The 22,579-nt window shown below is 55.5% G+C and overlaps 1 protein-coding gene across 6 annotated transcripts in view; it reads right to left on the bottom strand.

The window, feature by feature from the left end:
• Positions 1-1,103: 1,103 nt before the first annotated feature.
• JUP (junction plakoglobin) overlaps positions 1,104-22,579 on the bottom strand; it is a 30,464-nt gene continuing 8,988 nt past the window's right edge. For 4 of the 6 annotated variants that reach the window (XM_090291329.1, XM_090291326.1, XM_090291327.1 and 1 more), the window contains exons 2-15: positions 12,531-12,746; positions 10,810-11,069; positions 10,335-10,573; positions 9,387-9,588; positions 8,457-8,601; positions 8,242-8,345; positions 6,700-7,038; positions 5,025-5,180; positions 4,724-4,843; positions 4,105-4,255; positions 3,881-4,002; positions 2,983-3,022; positions 2,542-2,707; positions 1,104-1,897 (exon numbers count right to left, since the gene is read on the bottom strand). In XM_090291329.1, coding sequence (XP_090147455.1) covers positions 2,556-2,707; positions 2,983-3,022; positions 3,881-4,002; positions 4,105-4,255; positions 4,724-4,843; positions 5,025-5,180; positions 6,700-7,038; positions 8,242-8,345; positions 8,457-8,601; positions 9,387-9,588; positions 10,335-10,573; positions 10,810-11,069; positions 12,531-12,738 — 2,238 coding nt within the window. In that variant the 5' untranslated portion in view covers positions 12,739-12,746 and the 3' untranslated portion in view covers positions 1,104-1,897; positions 2,542-2,555. Of the gene's footprint in view, positions 1,898-2,541; positions 2,708-2,982; positions 3,023-3,880; positions 4,003-4,104; positions 4,256-4,723; positions 4,844-5,024; positions 5,181-6,699; positions 7,039-8,241; positions 8,346-8,456; positions 8,602-9,386; positions 9,589-10,334; positions 10,574-10,809; positions 11,070-12,530; positions 12,747-22,409; positions 22,431-22,579 lie in introns of those variants that run through there. The other 2 variants (XM_090291331.1, XM_090291328.1) reach the window with 2 other exon arrangements.

Below are 22,579 nucleotides of genomic sequence, written 5' to 3' on the forward strand. Positions count from 1 at the left end.
TTGGAGTCAGAGTTTTCCTTCTCTGAGCAGAACTGAGAAATGCCTGTTATTTAAGCCACCAGTCTATGGCAATTTGTTATAGCAGCCTGACAGACTAAGACAGGCCCCGAACAGAGTACAGAGAAAGTGCATTAAGATCTCTGAGAACCCTGTCCCCTCCTCTGCCATGGCTCCCTCAGCAGAGCTCAGTTCAGCATCTCATACCCTCGTGCCCACACCTTTTAGCTGCCTCCTGAACAGGCTCCCCGCCCTCCCCCCAGCACCGCCACAGCGCCGGTGTTAGCCAGCTCATGGCCTCCCTCCACTGCCCGGGCTCCAGGCAACAGAACCAACGCAACAGGCCTGGCAGGAGCACAGGTGCCGTGGGTTCTCAGGCTCGGCAGGTGTGCTGTGACTCGCACCCCCAGGAATGAGAATTTGGGGATGCGGGTGGGGGACTGCCACAGAAGCTGACAGTTACACCAACGTGACAAGGAAATGACAGCCATGCACAGGGCATCACGGAGCAGAGAAGGGGCAGCAGCTCAGTCTGGCTGGGAGCAGGGAGGTCCTGGAGCGATGGCTGAACTGGATCCCAATGCGTGAGCAGGTGAGGGGCTCCCAGGCAGCGGGACCAGCACGGACAAAATCAGGAGGCAAGAAACAGTGTGCAGGATGCTGACTGAGGGGCCAGGGGAGGCGGGCAGGGTACGGGGGGGCCCGCCGCAGACCACAGAGGGGTCTGGCCTGCAAGCCACAGGCCACAGGGTTACACCCAGCGGAAGCCACCAAATGTACATTCAGGCCGGAGAGGGCAGGGCTGGAGGCTGAGAGGCCAACACGGGTGTGGCCCATGGGAGAGAAGAGTCAGGCCTGGCATCCCTGAAGGTTATCTCTTAGCCCCTCTTAGCCTCCTAAGGTTCTAAGTAGGAGCCCTACAGGTTTGTATTGCATTAAATCAGCTCTGCCTCCCTAAGCATCCTTTTCTCCCAACCCTCCTCTCTCGGTGTCTTTCCCACAAACAAGGTGGCCATGAGGACACTTGGGATCTAGCCAAGGAGGTGACGAGGCTGCTAAGGGAGCCCCCGTCTCCCATCCCATGCCCCCAGACAGCCTCCAATGGATCTGTGTGTTAGTTTTATTTTCATTGCTTTGGTCTATACAAAAAAACCAATAACCAAAAACATAAAGCGATAATAAAACTCCGCAGGGACCCCTCCCAGTCCCCATACCCATGTGCAAGAGGTCGGGGGGTGGGTTGAAACAGGAAGGGGGAGAGAAAGCCCCTCACCGCACACCAGAGGGGTCAGCCAAGAGCACTTCTGGGGTCAGGGAGGGCAGTCGTGTGGGGAGGACAGGGCTGTGAGGGAGCTGTCCCCAGAGTTCCCCTAGGAGGGGGCCAAAGCCAACTGAGCATCCTGGGGAGAGAGGCAGGCAGGGTCCTGGAGTGGGGGACTCATTCTCCACATCACTGCCCCATCTCCCTGGACAGTCCCTGAACTTTTCAAGCAGAGCTTTGGATTCTGGTGCTTTGAGCCTTGAACCTGGATCCTGGAGACCCCAGGGGTTCAGGACAGTTGGTCGGGTGGAGTTCGATGAGAAAATCAGACCCAGAGAAGGAACCAAAACCCTGGGAGCCCAGGTGGCTGGAGACAGGCAGCCAGGGCAGGGATGGGGGAACTGCTCGGGGGAGAGAACCTAAAGCGTTAGTGGGCAGGCCACAGGGCTGGGGAGGGAGCACTGGGCTGCCATGGACTCGCAGCCTGGACCAGAGAAGCAGGAGTGTATCACCATCCCAAGAAAGACCCTACAGAGGCACAGGGCTCGGCAGGAAGTCATGGCCCTGGTCCCCCCGGCTCAGGCACTTTTCTGTCTCGCCCAGTCGTCAGCACAGAGTCTCTCAGATGAGGAGCCGCACCTGGGGGGTGGGACAGACACAGAGGGTTCGGGGCAGGCCTGTGTCCCCTGGAAGCTCGTACCATTCCCACGTCCCCCATCCACCACCCACAGAGGGGGCAGGACTCCACATCCCCAGCAAAGACAAAAGAACTAAGGCAGCCAAGGCACACCTTCCCTGAGGGAGCTCAAGAGCAAAAGGCCCCACACTCATTCTCTCCCGAAAGGACGCAGTTTCAATAGAAACATGAGAGAGCCTCTGTGAGAAGGAGGCTCTAGAGCAGTGGTTCTCAGCCTTCCTAATGCTGTGACCCTTTAATACAGGTCCTCATGTAGTGGTGACCCCCAACCATAAAATTATTTTCGTTGCTACTTTGTAACTGTAATTTTGCTACTGTTATGAATTGTAATGTAAATATCTGATATGCAGGATGTATTTTCATTGTTACAAATTGAACATAACTAAAGCATAGTGATGAATCACAAGAACAATATGTAACTATATGGGTGTTTTCCGATGGTCTTAGGTGACCCCTGTGAAAGGGTCATTCGACCCCCAAAGGGGTCGCGACCCACAGGTTGAGAACCGCTGCTCTAGAGGGAAGGGAAAGTGTATCTCAGCAGCCCACAGGCATGAAAGAGGCTGCAAAGTGGAAAGTGCCATACTGAGGTGAAACCGGCTAGGCCAGCATGTGGTCTGCAGTGGGGTAGGGGGGCCGGAGGCCCTCGCTGTAGGTATCGATGGGATAGTCCCCGTCCATGTCCATGTGCATCTCCAGGGGGTCCAGGGGCATGTCACTTGAGTACATGGGGCGGTAGGTGGCATCCATGTCTGGGAAGGAGAAGGGGGACTGTGTCCAGGGTCTGCAGGCCACCCTGCGGGGGTATCTGGACCGCCCTTGGCCACTTCCCCTACCTCTGCCTGACCCCAGTGGGTCTGACCCACCTCCCTAAATCCCACATCAGGGGACCTGGACAGGAGCTCATGTGGGTACTGAAAAGTAGCTGCCAACGGTCCCTTAGTCCTGGAGATACAATATCCCTCACTCACACCCCCAGGCTGCCTCCCCTGCTCTCTAGGGTCCTGAGAACTCTGCACCCACTTACCATCTGCATAGGGCTCATTGATGGGGATCATGCTCTGGGCCTGAGGAAGGACACAGAGAGAAACACTGAGGGGGGTGGGGAAAGGTAGAAAACACAGGGGTTGCGGGTGGGCAGCTAGAGAGGCTTCTATAAAGGGGGCCAGGGACAAAGCAAAGACCCCTTGAGGGAACAGAAGATGAAATGGGGTTACCCAGTACCCTGATGAACTCCTCTCCTCAGGCACCTCCCCCAGGTAAAGGGTCCCCCCAATCATGCTTAGGGGCACCCACAGAACAAGAACAGCCCTGAGAAAGGGACTGGAGGAGAGAGGACTCAAGAATGGGTACCGAGCCCTGGCTGCTGTTGCTCAGTGGATCGAGCACTGGCCTGCACACCAAAAGGTCGCTGGTTCAATTCCTAGTCAGGGCACATGCCTGGCTTGCCGGGCCAGGTCCCCAGCTTGGGGCACGCAAGAGGCAACCACACATTGATGTTTCTCGCCCTCCCTATCTCCCTCCCTTCCCCTCTCTCTAAAAATAAACAAACAAAATCTTTAAAAAAAAAAAAGAAAAAATAGAAATGCTTATTTAAAAAAAAAAGAATGGGTGCTGAGAGCTACCCCACCCAGGATCAGGGCAGCCCCATAGCCTATATAGAACTTTTGTGCAAGTTAGAAAAACGCACTGCTGCCTCAACACTTTATATTAGTTTGGGCAAAATTAAACTGCCATTTTTGTAGGTCGAAAACAGACAGATGGTTCAACCTACTCTTCCTGTCTCCTGAGAATCGTCATAAGTGATCTGATGGTGAAATAAAAATCTACAAAGTCACTGGGACAGTAGGGCCCCCACAGAAGCGCTGTCCCCGTGCAGCGAGCATCTGGCACAGCGCGGGCCGTGCCCGACGGGGGATACTCACAGCCTCCCAGGCGGCAGGGTCGTGCTTGAAGAGGGAGTTGGTGAGCTCCACGGACACGCGCTTACGGTAATCTGGGTTCTTGTCCTCGGAGATCCGGAACAAGACAGCCGCGGCATAGGTGGCTGAGCAGAGGGGGAAGGCCACATCAGGCACCTGCCGCCGCCGTGGCTGGGGGGCCAGGCCCACCCCCTCCCTCGGCCCCTCACCCCAGCACAGCCTCTCACCAGTGCCCTCATTGCGGGAGTGAAGCAGCTCCATGAGTGGGGCCGAGGCCCCCTCGGCATCAATGGCGTCGGCTGCCTCCTTGTCCTGGGCCAGCTCGCACAGGACCCCGGCGGCCACACGCTGGATGTTCTCCACGGACGAGTACAGGAGCTGGGGGGGGGGGGGGGGGCACAGGGGAGGGGTAAGGCTGGCGGGCCACAACCCGCAGAGCCCTGCCAGTCTCTGCCTCCCCTTTCTGGCTTTAACGCAAGCTCACACTAGAAAGAGTAGAAAGTCCAAGAAAAGTATGAATAAACGGAAAAGAGCCGGCCACAGCTCCCCTCCCAGACAGACACAGCCTCTGTTAACACGTGGGCATATTTCCACTGGATTTTTATCAGTCGTCTGTATATCCTATTTTCTCATCTGACATAGCATAAAGCCTTTCCTATATGATTAAAAAACCTTTCCTAAAAATCTATGAGTTCACACTGATACTCAAAAAGGAAAGAATGCTGCAAAGCAAAACAATAACCACACTGCACGGATCACCTGACCACGGCTGCCAGCCTTCCTAGTTGAGCAGTGGGGATAAGCAGGGGTCGGGGGGCCTCCCCTGCCCACCCACCCCAGGCTCACCTGCACAAACAGGGGGATGGTGTTGAGTCGGAAGATCTCCATGCGGTTCATGGGGTCCCGGGCAAGGATGTGCAGGGCTCCAGTGCAGCCCTCCACAATCTCCTCCATCCTCACGCCGTCCTGCACAAGAGGAGGCGTTGGGGCACGGCAACAGGTGAGCCCCCAGCACTCTGACAGACCTCGCCGGTCCTTGGAGTGGCGTCCCCGAGTACACACTCACGTGCACGCACGTTCACACACATTCACACAGAGAACATCCCGGCCCCAGCAAGGGCGGTCACAGGCAGCACAGCTCACTTACCGTGTAGGGTTGCTGTGTGCCTGCAGCCACATGGCGCTGGGCATCCTGATGGGCCTTGACCAGCAGCTGGACGAGGCGAGGAATGACCGCTGCCTCCTGCAGTGGGGCATGGTTGGCTGGGCACAGGGCCAGGTTCCTGATCAGGCCGATGGTTGCCTGGCCAAGAGAAGAGACAACCATCAGGGTTATTTCTCGGGTGTCTGGAGGATCCCAATTTCCCAGCATCATCTCCTCCTCCCCTATCATCTCTCTGTCCCCCAGGCTGGACATGGACGTGCTGGAAGATCTCCAGAGAATGAGACCACCCCAGCCCATGTCCCTTAGTCCGTAGGATCTATGGATTCTCATCTGTCTAACAGCCCCCACTAAAATAATATCCTATCCCAGAACATTCTGCCAGCTCCCATGCCCTGACCCTCACCCTTATCCCCTCTACTACCTTTGCCTGCAGAGCCAACAGAGTCATACTGGCTTTTCTGATAGTTCCCAAACCCTGACTATCAGGGGGTCCTTGCTCCAGTCGACCCCAAAGCCTCCTCCTTTGGTGTTGCTCATACAGTAATCAATCCCCAGTCGGGCCGTGGTCTCCTCCCTAGGGTCCCCCGACTCTCAGGAGCCACTCTGGCCTCCCAGGATCCCTCAGGGTCTTGCAAAGCAATTTATCATCTAAATTGCTCCTCAAAACAAGAAGCCCAGAGGGCAGGGATGAAAACCACATGAGAGGTGAGGACATGAGCACAGGGTAGAGCAACCGCCACAGTCACCTGTCAGTTAGCTGCTGGGTCAGGATGGAAACCCCTCCCCCACCTCAGGCTTGCAGCCAGTACCAAGCCCAAGGAGGGGCCACAGCTGTCCTTTTAGTCTCATTATGAATTTCTTTTTAATGTATATAATCATCGTAATTTTTATCTGCACTGTTAAATTGTCTAGAATTTAGCTAATGCTAGCTGACTCTCCTGAGAAGAAGGCCTCACCACTTCACACCCTGACTCCCCGTGGCAGACACCAGGTATCCCCCAGAATTCTCTCTATCCCTTGTCTTTTTTAGCATTACTCGAGTTTTAATGGACACATGGCCCTCTGACACATGACACATCGCTAGCCTCTTTGCACCTAGATTAGATGTAGCCAGATGACCAGGTTCCAGGGTGTGGCTAAAGTGACGACATGTCCCACTTCCTGGTCACTGCTAGCCTTCCACTCTTCTGGGGCCTGAATGCATTAGCGGGGGTGACAGAGTCCACCACTGCTGTGAGCACAACTCTCTCGTTCAGACCCTCTAGCATAAGAAATGAGCTCTCTGGACCCACAGAAACACGTAGGAGCTTGTTAGAAAATGCAGAATCTCACCGCCCCCTGCTCCACAAGGCCTAGCAAATCCAAACCTGCCGTTTAATGAGCCAGCCCAAGGTGGTCATGTACATATTAAAACTTTGAAGCTGTGCCCTTGGGGATGGCCGAGCTACAAGAAAAAAGATTCTGGGTCTCAGGATCGGGGCCACCATGTAGGTCTAAACCATTCCATGAGAGAGGACTGAGTTTCTGTCTTAGGGCCTCTCTGTCACAGCAGCTTGGCCTATGCCGATACACCACCTAATCCTGACTGCAGAGCTCTCCTTCCCCTGGCCTTATCCCCACCCCCGCCCCCCTCCACCCCCCACAGCATTGGTTGTACCTTGACCAGTGGCCACTGGTTGGGCTGATTGAGCAGCTTGACAATGGCCGGGATGCCATAGTTGAGGCGCACGGAGTTCTGGGCCATCTCAGCCTCGGGGTGGCGGCTGGTGAGGTGACGCAGGGCACAGACAGCAGGCTCCGTGATGTCGTCCTTGTCACCGGCGCGCAGGATGGCATGGATGAGCGCCTCCACGCCGCTATTCTGTGTCACCAGCGTCTTGTTCTTGCTGTTGTTGCACGTCAGGTTGGACAGCGTGCCCGTGGCGCAGGTGAGGACGTTGACATCGTCCACACTCAGCTGGTTCACCAGGATCTTCAGCACACTCTCCAGGCCCTCCTGCGGCCGGGGGAAGGCAGTGAGAGACGCCCAAGGGCTCCCATGTTTGTCCCAGGGGAGCGAGATGACCTGACTGGGTCGGGAGCCCACTCAGCTGGTACTCAATGGGGCCTGCCTGGGTGCCAGGGAACCTTCATCCCTGGGATCCTGCCGACACCTTTGGGAGGCCAGTGCTCCCCCATGGGGCAAGTGAGACTCATAGAGGTCATGCGGCTGGCCCTGGGCCCCACAGCTAGTAGGCTGGATCTGAAGCCAGGCCTGTCTCTAAGCTCCATGCTCTTTCCTCTAGTTCCCCTGCTCCTCCTCTGCACCCTCAGGCCCAGGCAGAACCCCACTCAGGCCAAGGGCAGCCCCCAGGCCAGGAGGAAGATGAGGAGGAGGCCACAGGCTTCGGTGGCCCAGCCGACCCATTTTTACACGCTTCTCCTTTCTCCTTTCTGGGTCTTCACAGCTGCCCCCTCAGTGACCCTTAGGCCAAATCCGCTGTCAGGAAAGAGCCCTCACCCAGAAGCCACGCTTTTCCCAGTGGGTGCCATGGGGCCATTGTGATGGAACAGGAAGACCCCAGGCTCTGGGGACAGACAGACAGTCCTAGGTTCACATCCCAGCTCTGCCGTTCCTTAGCTGTGCCCAAGGGCCTTACCCCCTGAGCCTCTGTTTCTTCATCTCCACAACCCTGCCCCACACTCCACCTCCAAGTGCTAGGAGGGGCGAACAGGATAGTGTCCCAGAGTCCAGCACATGGCAGGTGCTCATTAAACGGCCTATTGATGGGGGCTCTTATGAAAGATAGCCAGGTTGTAAGGAGGGATCAGGAGACTTCTCCTGAAACTATATATTTTTTTCTTTCTTAAATCGTGTTTTTAGCCACTGGGGCTTCCAAGCTGCCTCTTGGCACCCTACTGCTCCCTGAGCCAAAGTCGACATCAAAACTGTTCATCCAGTACACCTGAAACCCAGCTTAGAAAATCAGCCCCCTTCATTGATCCCCCTTCCCAAATTCCTAATAGAGATTAGAGCCTCAAGCTAAAGGGATGAGGGTCTTCAGGGTACTTCAAGCCTCAGCCACAACACAGCAAGAATTAGGGGCCTTAGGCCTCCCATGGCTCCCAAGGTCAGACTCCTAGACTAGGGGCTGGACGTGGTAAGACAGGAAGACAAGGGGGCTGAAGAGGTGAACCCAGGCCCGAAGGGTTTCCTCACCTGCTTGGTGGCCACGTCTGAGAGGTTGCGCAGGGTCCAAAGGCAGTTCTGCACGAGGCGGGGGCTGTTGCTCGTCAGGTGTTTGCCCAGAGCCTGCATCCCACCTGCGGTGGAGAACAGGGGTCCCGTCAGCCACAGGGGAACACAGCTAACTGAGCCTGGCCGCTAGCCTGGGCCCCACCCTGGCCCCGCTCGCCGCAGGCCGCGCTACTCACCGGCTTCCACGATGGCAGGCTTGTTGCTGGGACACACCGACAGCACCTTGAGCACGCGGCTGGTGGTCCAGAGCAGCTTCTCATAACTGTAGTTGCGCATGATCTGCACAAGGGCCTGGGGTCCTCCGTTGGCCAAGATGATGAGCTGTGAGGGGCAGGGCAGAACGAGTGTATGACAGACAGGGAATATGACAACGAACAAGGAAGGAAAAAGGAGTTGACAAAGCTGCCATTACTGAACTTCAGCTAAAAACCTGAATAGAGTTTGTGCCTATTAAATAAGCCAAAATCTTGAAAAAATGATAATACACAATGCTGACAAGGTGAAACTGTACTAACAAACATCACCACTAATGGCACTGTGAATAATACAATCATTTTGGAAAAGAATCTGCCAATTGAGATAAAAGCCTAGAAATATTAAAAACTTTAGCTTTGCTCATGAAAAATTTTCCACTGTTTGGGAAAAGTTGTGGGCCCAAAGATGTTCATTGTAGCATTGCTTACAAAGGTGGAAAATCAAGAGCAATGCAGATTGCATTGCTCAAAATAAATCTGGGACCTCCACTTAATGAAATGCTACTTGTCATTATAGAGGATGATTTTGAGGACAATACAACAAGAAAATGTTTTTAATGTCATGTAGAAAACTAACGCAGTTATACATTTGCTACGACTATAGCTACGTATGAAATGCCCACAGGATGGCACTGGAGGAAGCACATCAAGATAACCTTGGTCATGAGAGGAAAATGATTTTTCCTTTTCCTTATCCTCCAAATAGCCAGTTATATAATAAAATAATTGCACATACATACACATTTAACCTAAAAACAGTCGGAAGGCAAGCAGTCTCAGGTCGCAGCTACTAGACAGAAGGTGATGTAATGGTGGACTGTGAGTGTTGTTTGGGGTCAGGGAGGGGCCCACCTTGCTCTCCTGGTTGCCATAGGCCAGGAGCTGCAGGCAGTCCGTGGTGATGGCCAGGAACTTGGGGTTGTTTTTGTTGAGCAGGGGCACCATCTTCTGCAGCCCATCGGCCAGGCGCACCGCCATCTTGGCGCCCTCCTGGTTGAGCAGCAGGTTGTGCAGCGTGGTGATGGCATAGAACAGGACCGATTCCACGGGGGAGCTGGGATGGTGGACATGGGGCTAAGGTGAGCTAGATCCCAGGGGCCTAGCATAAATATAGGCCGCCTTCCCCTGAAACCCTTCTCTAGTGCCAACATCCCCATGGAAACAGCCCTTTGCTGAAATCTCACGGTCCCTGAGCCGAGCCCACTTTTATGCACAGAGCACACAGCCACCTGTCCTCTCCCCACTGGGACCATGATACCCCTGCTCCTAGGCTCCCAGCCTGGTGCGAGCAGAGAATAGGTCCCCTTGATACCTGTCCCTTCCATCTAGAATAAATAGTACATAGAAGACCACATGCTAGAGAGGTCTGCAAGGGCCTCAGAAGGGAGTAAGATCAATATGTACCCTCAAGGAACTCACCACCCAGTATGGGGATGAGGAAAGAGGCCAATCAACATTGCAAGGCCAGAAAGATAAGGTGGCAAGGGAACATGTTGTACCCTCCCCTGGAATACTCTTCCCTTCATTTACAACAGCCAAACTCCACTCATGCATCAACCCTGCATTAGAGTCAACAGCTTCTCAGAGGTCTGAGCAATCTCAGACACACCTCTGCCCTAGTCTATATTGCAGCCTCACAACTAACCTGCTCACGATATGAGCAGCGAAGCACCAAGACTGGCCATGGTTTTGCACCTGGCACATAGTAGGTGCTCAATGAATATTATATGGAAGCCCAGGGAAGGGCAGGGGAAGCTCAAGTGAGGGAGGCCCTGGGCCACCCCAGTAAGGGGTAGGTACCTGAGCATGCGAACCAGGGCAGGGATGCCACCAGACTTAAAGATGGCAAGCAGCCCTTCACGGTGGTGGGAGAGGTTGTGCAGGATGCTGGTGGTACAGCGGGCCGTGTCCAGGTCGCTGGTGTTCTGCATGGTACGCACCACAGCTGCCACCAGCTGGGGAGAGCTCATCAGGGCCTTCCGAGATGCCTCCTTCTTTGATAGCTGATTCACAATCATGGCCGCCTTGGTCACTACCACCTGGAGGAGTGGAGGGAAGCATGGAAGTGAGCAGATCCACCAGGTCCAGCTGCCACTGTGAGAAGGAGGTGACCAGGAGATCCCTTCACAAAGCTCATAGAGACCCAGGTTAAACCGTTCCTGCTGATGGGGCTCTGGGTCAATGACCTCCCTCTATCCTGGGTAGGACCTCCCCTGTGGACACCTGACCTCTCCCTTCCCCGTCTGCCCCCACCCCAGCTAAGGCTCTCACGGACCGGGTCCTCGTCATTAAGCAGTTTGGTGAGCTCCGGCAGGGCCCGGGTGGCCAGCTCAGCATCATCCTGGTAGTTGATGAGATGTACAATGGCCGACTTGAGCAGCTGGGACGGCTCGGCCAGCCGCTGCAGGTTGGTGGTCTGCCCCTCCACCTGAGTGGCCAGTAGTAGCGAGCTGTCCTCCCCCGTCATGCCAGGACACATGGCCTCCCGCACCCGCTTGGCTCGGGCTGTTGTGGACATCTGGTACTCCAGGTCACCTAGGGACCAATGGATGGGGACTGAGCTGTAGAAGGCCGGCAAGGGGAACCCGGGGAGCAGGGCAGGCTGTGCAAATAGCCCACCTGGATATTCTCTGGGCTGCCGCCCAACCAAAGGCCCAGCACACCACCTACAATTCTGCCTCTAACCAGCGACGTTGGGGAGGTCACCATCACTTCAGTATGTCATCTATAAAATGGGCTACTATCTGTTCTGTCTACCACAGGGGATGCTTATGAGAATTAAATGAGGTAATAGTTGTGAATTCCTCTGAAAAAGATTCATGTGTCTGGTACATCTCACCACAAACACGTCAGTGGGTATTAATATTAATAGGAATAGCTAACATTTTTGGAGTATTTATTATGCACCTGGCAATGAATTAAGCATTTTTCTTGTATTTCTTCATTTAATCTTACGACAACCCTACGAGATAAGTACTATTATTATCTCCACTTTATAGCTGGAAGAACTGAGTCACAGAAAGGTTACAGGAACCTAAGCTGGGATCTGAACTCAGACAATCTGACTCCAGAGCACAAACCCCGACTCTGTGTCCCTCCCTTAACAACTAGGTAAAGGTCAGATGAGACAACCTGCTTCTCTTCAACCCTGAAATCTCATGATTCTAATTATACCCACATCATCCCCAAAGGAAACAACTCTCCCATTATATGGACAGGCAAATCAAGACTCAGAGGCAGTAGACACCCAGTATCCTACAGCAGATCGGAGGGAAAGTCAGGACAGCGGGTTTCAGAAAGCAGGAGATGGGTTCTTAGCTCAGACTCCAGGTTCCACCTCTTGGGTGGACCTGGGAGTCCCAAACATAGTTGCCCAGGTTTCCCAGGCGGCACTGCCCTGGCCAGCGTCCAGATGCCCCGGGGAGAGGGAGGCAGTTTCTACCCTCCAATTAAGTGGGAGGAGACACTGGCCTGGCGTTCCCACCTGAATGCTGGGTCGGCCACTTCACCACCTGACCTTGGCCCATTTCCATGTCAGCATATTCCACGTGCCAGTCTTGATTCCTCCTCACCCCCCACCAAGAGCTCTCAGGCTTGAGAACTGCACCTCCTCTACCAGACTGGGGACTCCCCAAGGGCTGGAGCTCTGCCTCCCCACCAGACTTGAAGGTCCTAGAACAAAAGGACGATGTATTTCCACAGTCCGTGGGGTTGTGAGAGCAATGGCGACACCTCGTCATACTGCAGATTTGTGGAAGGCAAAGACTGTCTGTTCCTTCAGACTGGTAGGCAGGATCTATACCGCGCCTCCATTCTAGAGGTTCACAATGAGGAATCTGCCTCCTTCTCGGATGGGGGCACTCTAAGGCAGCTGTGCCTACCCCCTCGGATTAGAGGCCCCTTAAGTCTGCCTCCTTTTACCCTGACCTCTCTGCAGGGCCCAGCCTGGCTTTCTGATGGGAGTATTCCCAAGGAATAGCCCCCAGGGCTCCCAACCTTGGCTCTGAGGCACCCCCTGGGTGTAGGTAGTGGTCTTCTTGAGGGTGTACTGGCGCCCGCAGGCGTCCTCCTCCTCCATGATGCCCTTGCTGCTGACCGAGGGCACACCAGTGTTGGCGCCCGAGTGGATGCCCGAGTCGTAGGTGTACGTCTGTTGCCACTCTGTCACCTTGATGGGCTGTTCAATCAGGTTCATCACGTCCATGGTGGCTGCTGGGGACACAAAGAAGGGGCAGGATATCAGCTGGCCCCACTGGGGCGTCCCACTGGCTGGCCCAGCCACCGGCTTCCCCAGGCCCTGCCCATGACTCCTTTCTCCCATGACAAACCCAAGGGCTGCAGTGGACTGTGGTGGAGGGAGTGGGGGACAGAAGGGCACCGGGCCCAGGGAGGGATATCCACATGAGTCCTGGGCTTGCCTCTCTGACCTCCAGCCAGAGTGGGGTGAGCCCCATGCGGGGGTAAGGCAGTTAAAAGCTAGATGCCCCAACTCAGCCCTGGTCTCCCTCATCTTGCTGACCCCTCCCAACACTCCCAGAGCAGAAAGCGCTCAGGGCCTCCAGCAGCACCTGGTGTCTCACAGACCCACCCCCATCCACGGGGGCTCCCTGGGAAAGGCTGTTGGAGGTGAGGTAGCTGCACCAGAAACCGGTTGGTCAGACAGGAAAGCAGACAGAAAGTTTTCCTGGGAAGCCGGGGAGGCTGCTGAAAGCAGTCAGAGGCGCCCCAGGATCCCTCAGGATCTCACTTCTGCAGATGGTGCAGGATCCCAAGTGGCCCCAGAGGCCCAGGGCCTAATATCCCCGTCTTTCCAGCACCCTAGCTTCTGGAAACCTTTCGCAGAATTCTGAGATCCACCAACAGCTTCTATCAGGGCAATTCAACTGTCTGCTAGGCCCCAACCATAAAAGGGGGTAGCACCACGTCCCTAGCAGGTTGGTGTGAGGACCATACTTGTAACGGACCCAGCATGGTGCCTGGCTCGCAGTAGGCACAGATGTTGGGGACAGTGGCCACGTATCAGCAGCACCTCTTCCCTACAGGTGTTGGCACACCTCCTGGCCTCTTCGAACCCCAGCCAGGGATAAGCAGTGAGGCAGGCCTCGGGGTGGCCACTGTCATTCAGGCACCCCACCCTCTCTCTGCAGAGACTTGGGCCACTTGAGGGTTGTGAAGAGTTGGGCCCTACTCGGAACCAGGGAGGTGCATTCCCACCTGCTCGCTGGCTCCCTGTCTTGCGAGTCAGTGCCTGGGAGGAGAGGCAAGGGAAGCTGCGTTCCAGCGAGGGCTGACCTTGTACCAGACCTTTCACTACTGCGCCATCCTCACAAGCGGGTCTCAGAGCACACACTCTGTTTCCTCATCACAGATGTGGAAACTGAGGCTCCACCAGGTGAGGTGGCACAGCAGAGAAATGGCAGAGCCAGGACCAGGCACAGCATGAGTGACACCCAAGTCTGCAGCCTTGCATATCCAGTGTGGCCTCTGACAGCGAACAGACCCCGGGCTGGTCCACCCATGAGGCTGGACAGCACCCAGCACCTTAAACCTGTGAGTTGGAGGACTGGGTGAGAATGAGGGAGGGGTGGCTGGTGCATTCTGGCCCCACCCCAGGAACAAAGATCACCAGGGATGTGTCTTCCCAGTGAGCCTGGCTGGTGCCACCCTTAAGGAGGAAGGGATGACAAATGGTCCTTCAGGTTTCACTGCCTTTTATGGTGACACCTGACTCCTCCCCTGCCCCTGAGCACACCTGCAACAGGCACAGGCAGGAGTCTGAGCAGCTCAGAGCCTCCTTCCCCGCCTCCCATCACATCACCCGGAGTGACTCAGAGTTTCGGGCTGCTAAACAGAAGCAGGCCCAGAACACCAGCCAGCCAGCTCGGTGCCACCAGATGTGCCAGCTGCTTCCCAGGCACTGACCAAGTGTGACTATTTCAGGAGGAGGCCCCCTTCCCCCCAACCACACTGCCCGGCACTCCTGCCTTCCCTGGAGAGAGAGCAGAGGAGAGTTGGGGAGGAGCAAGCCTGTCACAGAACCAGAAGGTGAAACTGCATCAGGAAATAAGCAGCATTAACCCTCTAAATGCCCGTTGGCCAGGAGGAGAGCTGAGCCAACACCTGGACGCTGAGCCTCTGCCAAATCCACTCAGGACAAACTGGACATCTCCAGCCCTGATTGTAAAATCACCCCACCATTGGAGCAGAAAAAAAGCCGCTACCCCCACCTACCCACCCACTGCCAGCAGAGACAGCTGCCTATCCCTGGGGCTTCCAGCTAGAGGCTTGCAGGCCTCACCCAGCACCACAGGGACCATCCCACCTGCCTGGTGTCCAAAGAGACCACCAAGGTCAAGGCTGGCCACAGGAGGGACATCTCCTCAGGAGGGGCCCCCACCCACCTCACCGGCCAAGATGGGAAACCAGAGTCCTCACAGAGTCAGAGGATCCCTAGGACAGGGAATATCTCCCTGCCGTTACTATCAAATGAATCCTATTCTTCCCTCCAAGCAACCCTGCGGGCATTTTATTATTCCCAATACCCAGGTGAGAAAATTGAGGCTCCACCTGGAGGAAATGGGGGTGCTCTGCTCAAATCCAGGTCAGCTTCACTGCAGACTAGCCTCAGTCACTAAACAGGGCTGCTCCCCTGGTTCCTAAGAGGGGATCCAGCAAAGAGGGACCCCTGGGGTCAAGGAGAAAGGGCCAGATCCAGCTGCAGAGGAGTCGGGGGGGTGGGGGTGCTGAGCCTCTCACCAAGGGTAGAAGCAGCAAGTAAGGTCAGGGTTGGAGGCCGAGCACTGGCTGGGAAATCAGGAGCCCCAGTTTCAATCTCAGCTCCACCACAAACTTGCTGAGCATCCTTGGGCAGTTATTTTCCCTCTCTGTGCTTCATGTACAGAAGAGAGGCCCAGGTGATCTCAGAGGAATGCTGATATACAGGATTCTAGGATTAAGGAACCAGGATTTCCATGGCAGACAAGAGAAAGCTGAGGGTGGGCAGAACTGCAATGCAGCTCAGAGAGGACACACACCGGAAGCCCTCTTGAGGAAGGATCATGGAAGAGCTATGCCTGCAACAGGAAGACTAGAAAGACGTCAGACCTCAGGCAGGACTGACAGCCAGCCCCACCTTTCCCCCACCTACTTCCCAGGAGAAGCAGGGAAATTCTCCCATAAGAAACAAAAGTGCTGTTTTTGCAGTTCCCAGGGTGGAGAGGGCCACACCCAATTTGGTCTCATCCCTTTCCACCCTGGACCTGGAGTGAGACCTGCCACAATGCCTATGGACAGAGCCAGGGTGGAGGTGGGTGAGACAGACTCGGGCCCTGCCCATGTGCCCTGGACACAGACGGGCAGAGCCAGACACAGGGCAGTTTTTGGAATTGAATGGGGGGTCTTTGTTTTTAGCAGCACACTATTCTTGGCAACACAGGAAGAAGCAGCCAGCTCAGAGATCACGGGGTGGGGTAGGGGATAGCGGAGGGGAAGGAAGAGAGAAGACAGGGCCCTGGAGAGTGTGTGTGAAGGAACCTTCCCCCACCAGCCCGCACTGGGGAGAAATCCATGAGGAAGCAATGAGGCTGCTTTGGCCATACTCTGCCCTTCATTCTTGCTTCTTCCTCAGCAGGGCCTATGCAGCAGGCTGGCACTGGGCACCCTAAATTCAAGACTGTCCTGACAGAGTATGTATGGCCCAACCCTGGCATTAAAAATTACCTCCGGCCCTGGCTGGTGTGGCTTAGTGTGTTGATGCCGACCTGCGAACTGAAAGGTCGCCAGTTCGATTCCCAGTCAGGGCACAAGCCTGTGTTGCAGGCCCAGAGCTCCAGCTAGGGGTATGTGAGAGGCAACCAACTGATGTCTCTCTTGCACAGTCATGTTTCTCTTCCTTTCTCCCTCCCATCCCCCCTGTCTAAAAATAGTAAATAAAATCTTTAAGAAAAACTCCCACCAGAGCTACACCAGGCTCCTGCTCCCACTAGCACCCACTGTTAGTGACAGGCACAGCTGGACTGCAGAACGCCAAGTGTCAATAAGACACCTGGAAATAAGGGCAGGAATGGGCCACCCAGGAGGCTGGCATCAGGCTCGAAAACCTTGCATTAGAGGACTAGAAGAGCAGGCTGGGCAGGGCCCCCAGAGGTTTCTTGGGCCAGAGGCTAGCGCCTTTGCAGACTCAAATCATGGGCTCAGACAGTGACAGAGGGGAGCTATGGGCAGGGTGGGAGAGCGTGGAGTCAGGCGAGGGGCTTCAGTCCTGCCACTCACTGGCTGTGTGCCCTGGGGCAGTCACTCCATGTCCCTAAACCTCATACTCCTCATCTGTGACATGGAGACAATCACGCCACTCCCCTCTTCAGACCGCCGTGTGGACCAAACACAACTGTGACCGTGGAAGCCCTCTGGACCGTAAAGACCCAGGCAAGCATCCTTCTATTAAGGAAGCAAAGAAATGGCAGAGGAGGAGGCCAGCAGAGACAGGCCTGGCAAGATGGCCAGCAGCCAGCCTGCTCCTTGGGACCCAGGACCCAAGACGCTGAGCCCTCTGATGAGGGCTAGGAGGGGTGCTGTCTCCTAGGCTTAGGCCAGAGTTCCTGAGGTGGGGTGAGGCATGGCTGGGGAAGAAGCGTTATGTCTAGGTCCTGGCAGGGGAGGCCAGGTGAGGACGCTGTGCTGCCCCCTCCCCAGTCACATGGGCTGCCATATGCAGCCAGGGAGGGCAGGCCAGTCAGGCTTGGACATTCCCCACATAGCAGCCCCAGGGGAGAGGCTGGGCTCAGCAGGGTCACCGGCCCCCACCCTCCCCCACTCTGTCTCTGGCTCCAATCAAGACTTGGCCAGCGATGCTGATGGAAACAGACGCTAGAAAAGTACAGACAGACATGGCCACTTCGCTTGGGAGCCCTGTCTCCCCCATCACGCTGGGGCTTCCCAGCCAGGCTTCTCCCCTCAGACTAGTGGCTCCTTGAGGAAACTCCCAGCAGATTAGGAGTTCCTTGGCAGGATACAACATCCTCCATCAGACTGGTCATTCCAAGTGGGCAGAGACTGAAGCGGGTGCTCGCTATGGCCAGGGGGCCCTGGGGCAGGAGAAGACAGGCCCATCTGGAGCTTCTGGAGCAAAACCCTCATTTCCTGTCTGGAGGACACCCAAGCAGTGGCCAGAGGTCTGGCTAGGGGTGGGGGAGGCTCGAGTCAGGCTGACCCAGCTGCTGTTCGTTTTCTTCCTTCTGGGCTCCTTCCCAAAGCAAACAAACCAGGGTGGGAAAACGAAGGGGACTTGGAGGAGAGGGAAATGCCAGGCCAAGTGGCTTGACCCGGGAACCTCCAGGCTCCCCCAGAGAGGGCTCCAGCTGGAGCTCCACTCCCTGCTGGTGACCCTGAGTGGACAAAATCCCATACCAGCAGATGACCCCAAACCCAGGCTCCTGGGAATGGAAAAACACTTCACCCGGCCTCAGGAAACAGCAGCAAAGGGCCAACAGGTCAGTGATGGATCTCGATGCACAAGGGCTGGCTGCCCTTCTTGCCCCCCACCCACCCACCCACCCACCCCAGGGGCTTGGTGGCCTGATGACCCCAGCTGATGTTATTCCTCAGGTGCAATTCACCAGGTTACATGCTGCAAGGCTGTTGCCTGGCCTGTTCCTGGGAGAGACCCCACTCTTCATTCCCTGTACAGCACTTGCTGGGGAAAATGAGGATCTGGATAAAGGTGTGGTTGAAATGTGGTATTGTATATAGAGCGGGAGATCATCGGATGAAGGCTATGAAACAGAAGGTGCTAAGAAAAGGGGAAAATACTTGCGGTGGTTGCCTCGATGGAATAGGATTTATTTTCTTCTCTAGTAAACTTTTCTAACTTTTCAATCGTTTTTTTCCAATGATCAGATAGTACTGTTTCAATCTAGAGGGAGGAAAAACCAACTTCCTCCTCACCTCCAAACAAGCAGAATATCCATTGCCCAGCCAGGGTCCCTACTCTCCCTTCTGCCAGCAGGCCGCTCCTCAGAGATTAGAATCCACAACACCCCACTGTCTCCACAGCGAGTAGAAAAAGCAGACCTGTTAACTCACACTTTGCAGGTCACAGAAAACTGAGCTTTCGGCCCCGAGGGCTTTAAAGGCTGAGGTGCCAGGAAGCTGAGCAAAGGAGAGGGGTCAGAGAACTTGCTCTCTTCAGGCCTGGCAGAGGAAGTTGGTGGAAACTGGGGCAGCGCATGGCTCCCAGACCTCCACCAGATTCAGCCCGGTCCCAGGAGAGAGGCCTCGCATCTCACTTGGAGGGACACAAACCCCGAGGACCTGCCCCAGCCACACAGCCACACTTCTCTTTCTCTTCGCAGGGGTGACGGGGCCAGCTGGCGGCTCATGGATACCTGCCCCTCTCACAGCCAGGTCTCTTTTCTCCCGGAAGACAGGGGACTGAGTTTCCCCAGGGACCGCAACAGACCTCAGATTCACCCCACAGACTCGTGACAGCTGCCTGCCCTCCCGGTCCTCCCCAGCTCACACGGGGCCCTGCTTCATCTTCTTCTGAGAAGAGTCAACTCTGAGCCTCCATCTCTCCCTCTTATTCCTCAACTCAAGATCTCATCTCTAACACACAGGAAGTCCTTCTGCCTGTCTACCTCATCCTTTCCATAAAAGCATCAGCCCCAATTGCTCTTGTGTCCTCAGGGATGATGAAAAACTGCAAGTCCCTCTCCCTCTTTATAGCTAACAGCCAGGACTGAGTTCCTTCTCGGTCACATCAAGTCTCTCAGCCTTCTCTTCAGCATCAATACTTCCCATGCATAGGGTCCCCTCTGGCCCTCAAGGGACCCAGAAGCCCAGTGCTGATAGGCTTTTATAGAGATTCCTATTTCCCAGGTCCATGCTGGGGTCAGGTGCCCAGCTGGAAAAGGTGCCAGAGCTGGGCAGGTCTGAGATGACAGTGACACCAGCCCCTCCTTCAAGGACCCCAGCCCCCTCACCAGAAAGACCCTCCCAGCAGCAAAAAATAAAAAACCCACACTGCAGTCCCCCAGTCTCCTGGACCACAAAGCAGAGGACAGCCAGCCCCACGCCCAAAAGCAGTCTGGCAGTATTGCCCAGTACAATCTAGCAGGACGTCGGCCCAGTCCTAAATCTGACTCTCATTTCTCCCCACGCTCCAGGGAGCAGGCCCCCCTTTATCTTGGCAGAAGCCCAGCCCCCAGCAAAGCAGGCAACTCCCACTTCCTATACAGGACAAGCCCAGAACAGCCCAGGGTTCTGTCCAGGTCAAGCCAGGAGGCTGCAGCAGCTATGACCAGCAGAGTCTCCTCTTTCCTCCCCCAACCTCCTCCACGCATCCCAAACAGACCCTGGCCTTGGGGAGAGACCCCTACCCCCACCAGGCACTAAAAACCAGGCCACACGGGAGGTTTCAGAAGGCTGGAGGCTAGGGCATGAGTCACCCCCACCTGACAAACCTGTCCCCACCTTCACCACCCACACACACATACTTTCCTGGGCCCTTCTGATGTCTCTTCTCCCCAAACCCCCGAGCAAAGGCTCTCAAAAAGGAGCAGCAGAAAAACTCTTCCCAGAACCACATTGGGGTGATACATCAGGATGGACCCTGGGTTTGGAGCTAGAGAACCAAAATGCCGGTCTTGGCTCCTCTTCTGTCTCACTGTGCAACCTTGGGCAAGTTACTTAACTTTCCTGAGTTTCAATGTCCTCATCTGTAGAATGGGATAATGATTCCGGCCCCCAGGGACAGTCGTAAGGGTTAAGTTAGAATAGTTCCTGAAAGTTCTCAGTATCGGTAGAGTCCTCCCTTGCTTACATTACCATTCATCAAGTACTTACTGGGCAGGTAGGTATCATTCTTCCCATTTTACCCAGGAGGTCACTAAGGCTCCGAAGGTAAAGTGACTTGACCAAGGCCACAGAGTTAATGAGTGACAGAGCTAGGATTCAAACCCCGCTTAGTCTGAGCCCAAATTCCAGTGCTCAGTACTGCCTCCAGTAACACCTCTCCAAATCAACAGCCCTTTTGTTGGTGAGTCTATTGCCCCATCTCATTATAAGGTGGCTCCTCTCCTCATCCTTCCCAGGCCAGGGAGTGACCTCCTCATTAGTACCTTCCCCATGGGCCCCCAGGAGGGAAGCAGACAGCAGCCCCAACCCTGACCTCCTTCATTCCTGCAGGCTGCATTCTCAGAACTTCAGCTCTGGCAGTCCAAACGGCCTCCCAAGGGAATGGGGTGGAGCAGGGGGGAGGGGGAGAGGACTTGTCACCCAAGCTAGGGCTTGATCTAGCAAGAAATGACTAATTGGACCCTACCTTCCCCCTCCCCACTCCCATCCAGTGAGGACCCAGTTTTCACCAGGCACTTCCTAGCAGCCCTTCCTCAGTATTATCTTTTCATCACAGCCACAAACCATATCAGCTGTACTAATCATTTAACCAATGTAATTATAATGCCTTCCCCTCCTCCACTTTGGCACTGAGGAGAAGGCAAACGGGTTATTTTTGCCCAAATTCCATGCCCTTATGACTGCCAACAGGTACACCACCCACTAGAGAAGAAGTGGGATGGGGAGGAAGCCTGATCCTTCAGGAGTGGGACACTCCATGGGGGTCTGACCCAGCCCCCACTGTCTCATCGACAAACAGGAAGAGGTGGTAAGATCGTCCAAGTGAGTCAGGACAAGCAGCCCTGATTCCCCCCAATCTTCCCTTCACCCTGGGATTGAAGGAGAACCTAATTCTTCCATTTCCCCCTATGTTCCCCAAGAAGACTGGGCTCCAAGTCCCTGCAAAAGGACCACACTTCAGGTTTTTTAAAACCAGTGCTGGAAGCTTGGTGGAGATCCCCAACTCTGGCCAGGGGCAGGGCTCTCAGAAAATTGGGGGCGGGGAGGCGCTAATGCAGCTCTGCCTGAAAAACCGTCCCCACAGAAGCCTTCCTTCTGTCCCACTTTCCCCATCGAACTCTGTCAGGAAAAGGGGTGGGTGGGGAAGGGACAGCAAAAGCCTCCAGAAAGAATGCACCTTCAAAATCCAGAAACCGAATGGAAATCAACCTCCATTGCTCCGCGTTTTTCGCCCTCAATTACCAGTCCGCTAAATAATGTAGGGGACAGGGTAAAGGGGGGAGAAAAAAAAAGACCCGACAGTCGCTTCCACCACAATCGTCATTTGGCCCGGCCCTGCCCCACCCCCATTCCTGGGGAGGGGGCAGAGCTTGGGTGAGAGCCACCAGCGCAGGCCTCTAGTGAGGGGGTGTGGTGGTCCCCCGAGGCAGGAAGAGAAGGAAGAAGCTGCTTCCCCTTTGGCCCACCCCACCCCCACCTCAGGCCCCAGGGGCCCAGCAAACAGGACGGAGGTGGAGGCAGGGAGGACAGGGTCAGTGCGCAGGCACTGGCCCTGGGTCAGCCTAGCTAGCTGGGGGATGGGGTTTTGCTCCAAGGAGGACCCCATAAACCTGGGGTAAGCCCAGGCAAGGAGGCAGAAAAATCCCCAGAAAAAGCTGCCGTGAATACTTCTCCTGGAAAGTTTGTTTTGGGTGATTTCTTCCCCTGACAATAAGAGGTTAGAAAAGAGTGTAGTCCTGTTCCCATATCAACACTCTGGAAGCCGCAGCTACTGGAAACTGAGCCGGTGAATTCTTTACCCATACACGCACGACCCCTCCTCCCAGACCCCAGTTGAGCTAAGGGTGCTAGACACCGGCTGGGCGCAGAGCCGGCCCTGCACAAGTCCCACTATCATCTCACCCCAAATCCGGGGGTGAGCCCCAGCCCGGCACCCACCGGAGCGGAGGAAGGCGCCTCAGGTACGGTGCCATTGAGGCTCCGGGAGCTGGAGGACAGGGCCTCTGGACTCCGAATGCTCACCTGCTGGCAGGTGGGGCCGGCGTCCCTGGGAAAATGTGCGCTCAGCCCCCACAGTAGGGCAAACCGGGCGCAGACAATAGGGCCCCACCCAGGCCTGGGGCAGTAGAGGGAGGGAAAGCAAGGATGACGCGTGAGGTGGGGTGAGGGTGGCCCCGAAGGGACCAGCTGCG

The sequence above is a fragment of the Furipterus horrens genome, unplaced genomic scaffold, assembly GCF_987537825.1.
Source record: "Furipterus horrens unplaced genomic scaffold, mFurHor1.1.pri manual_scaffold_11, whole genome shotgun sequence".
NCBI classification, from domain to species: domain Eukaryota; kingdom Metazoa; phylum Chordata; class Mammalia; order Chiroptera; family Furipteridae; genus Furipterus; species Furipterus horrens.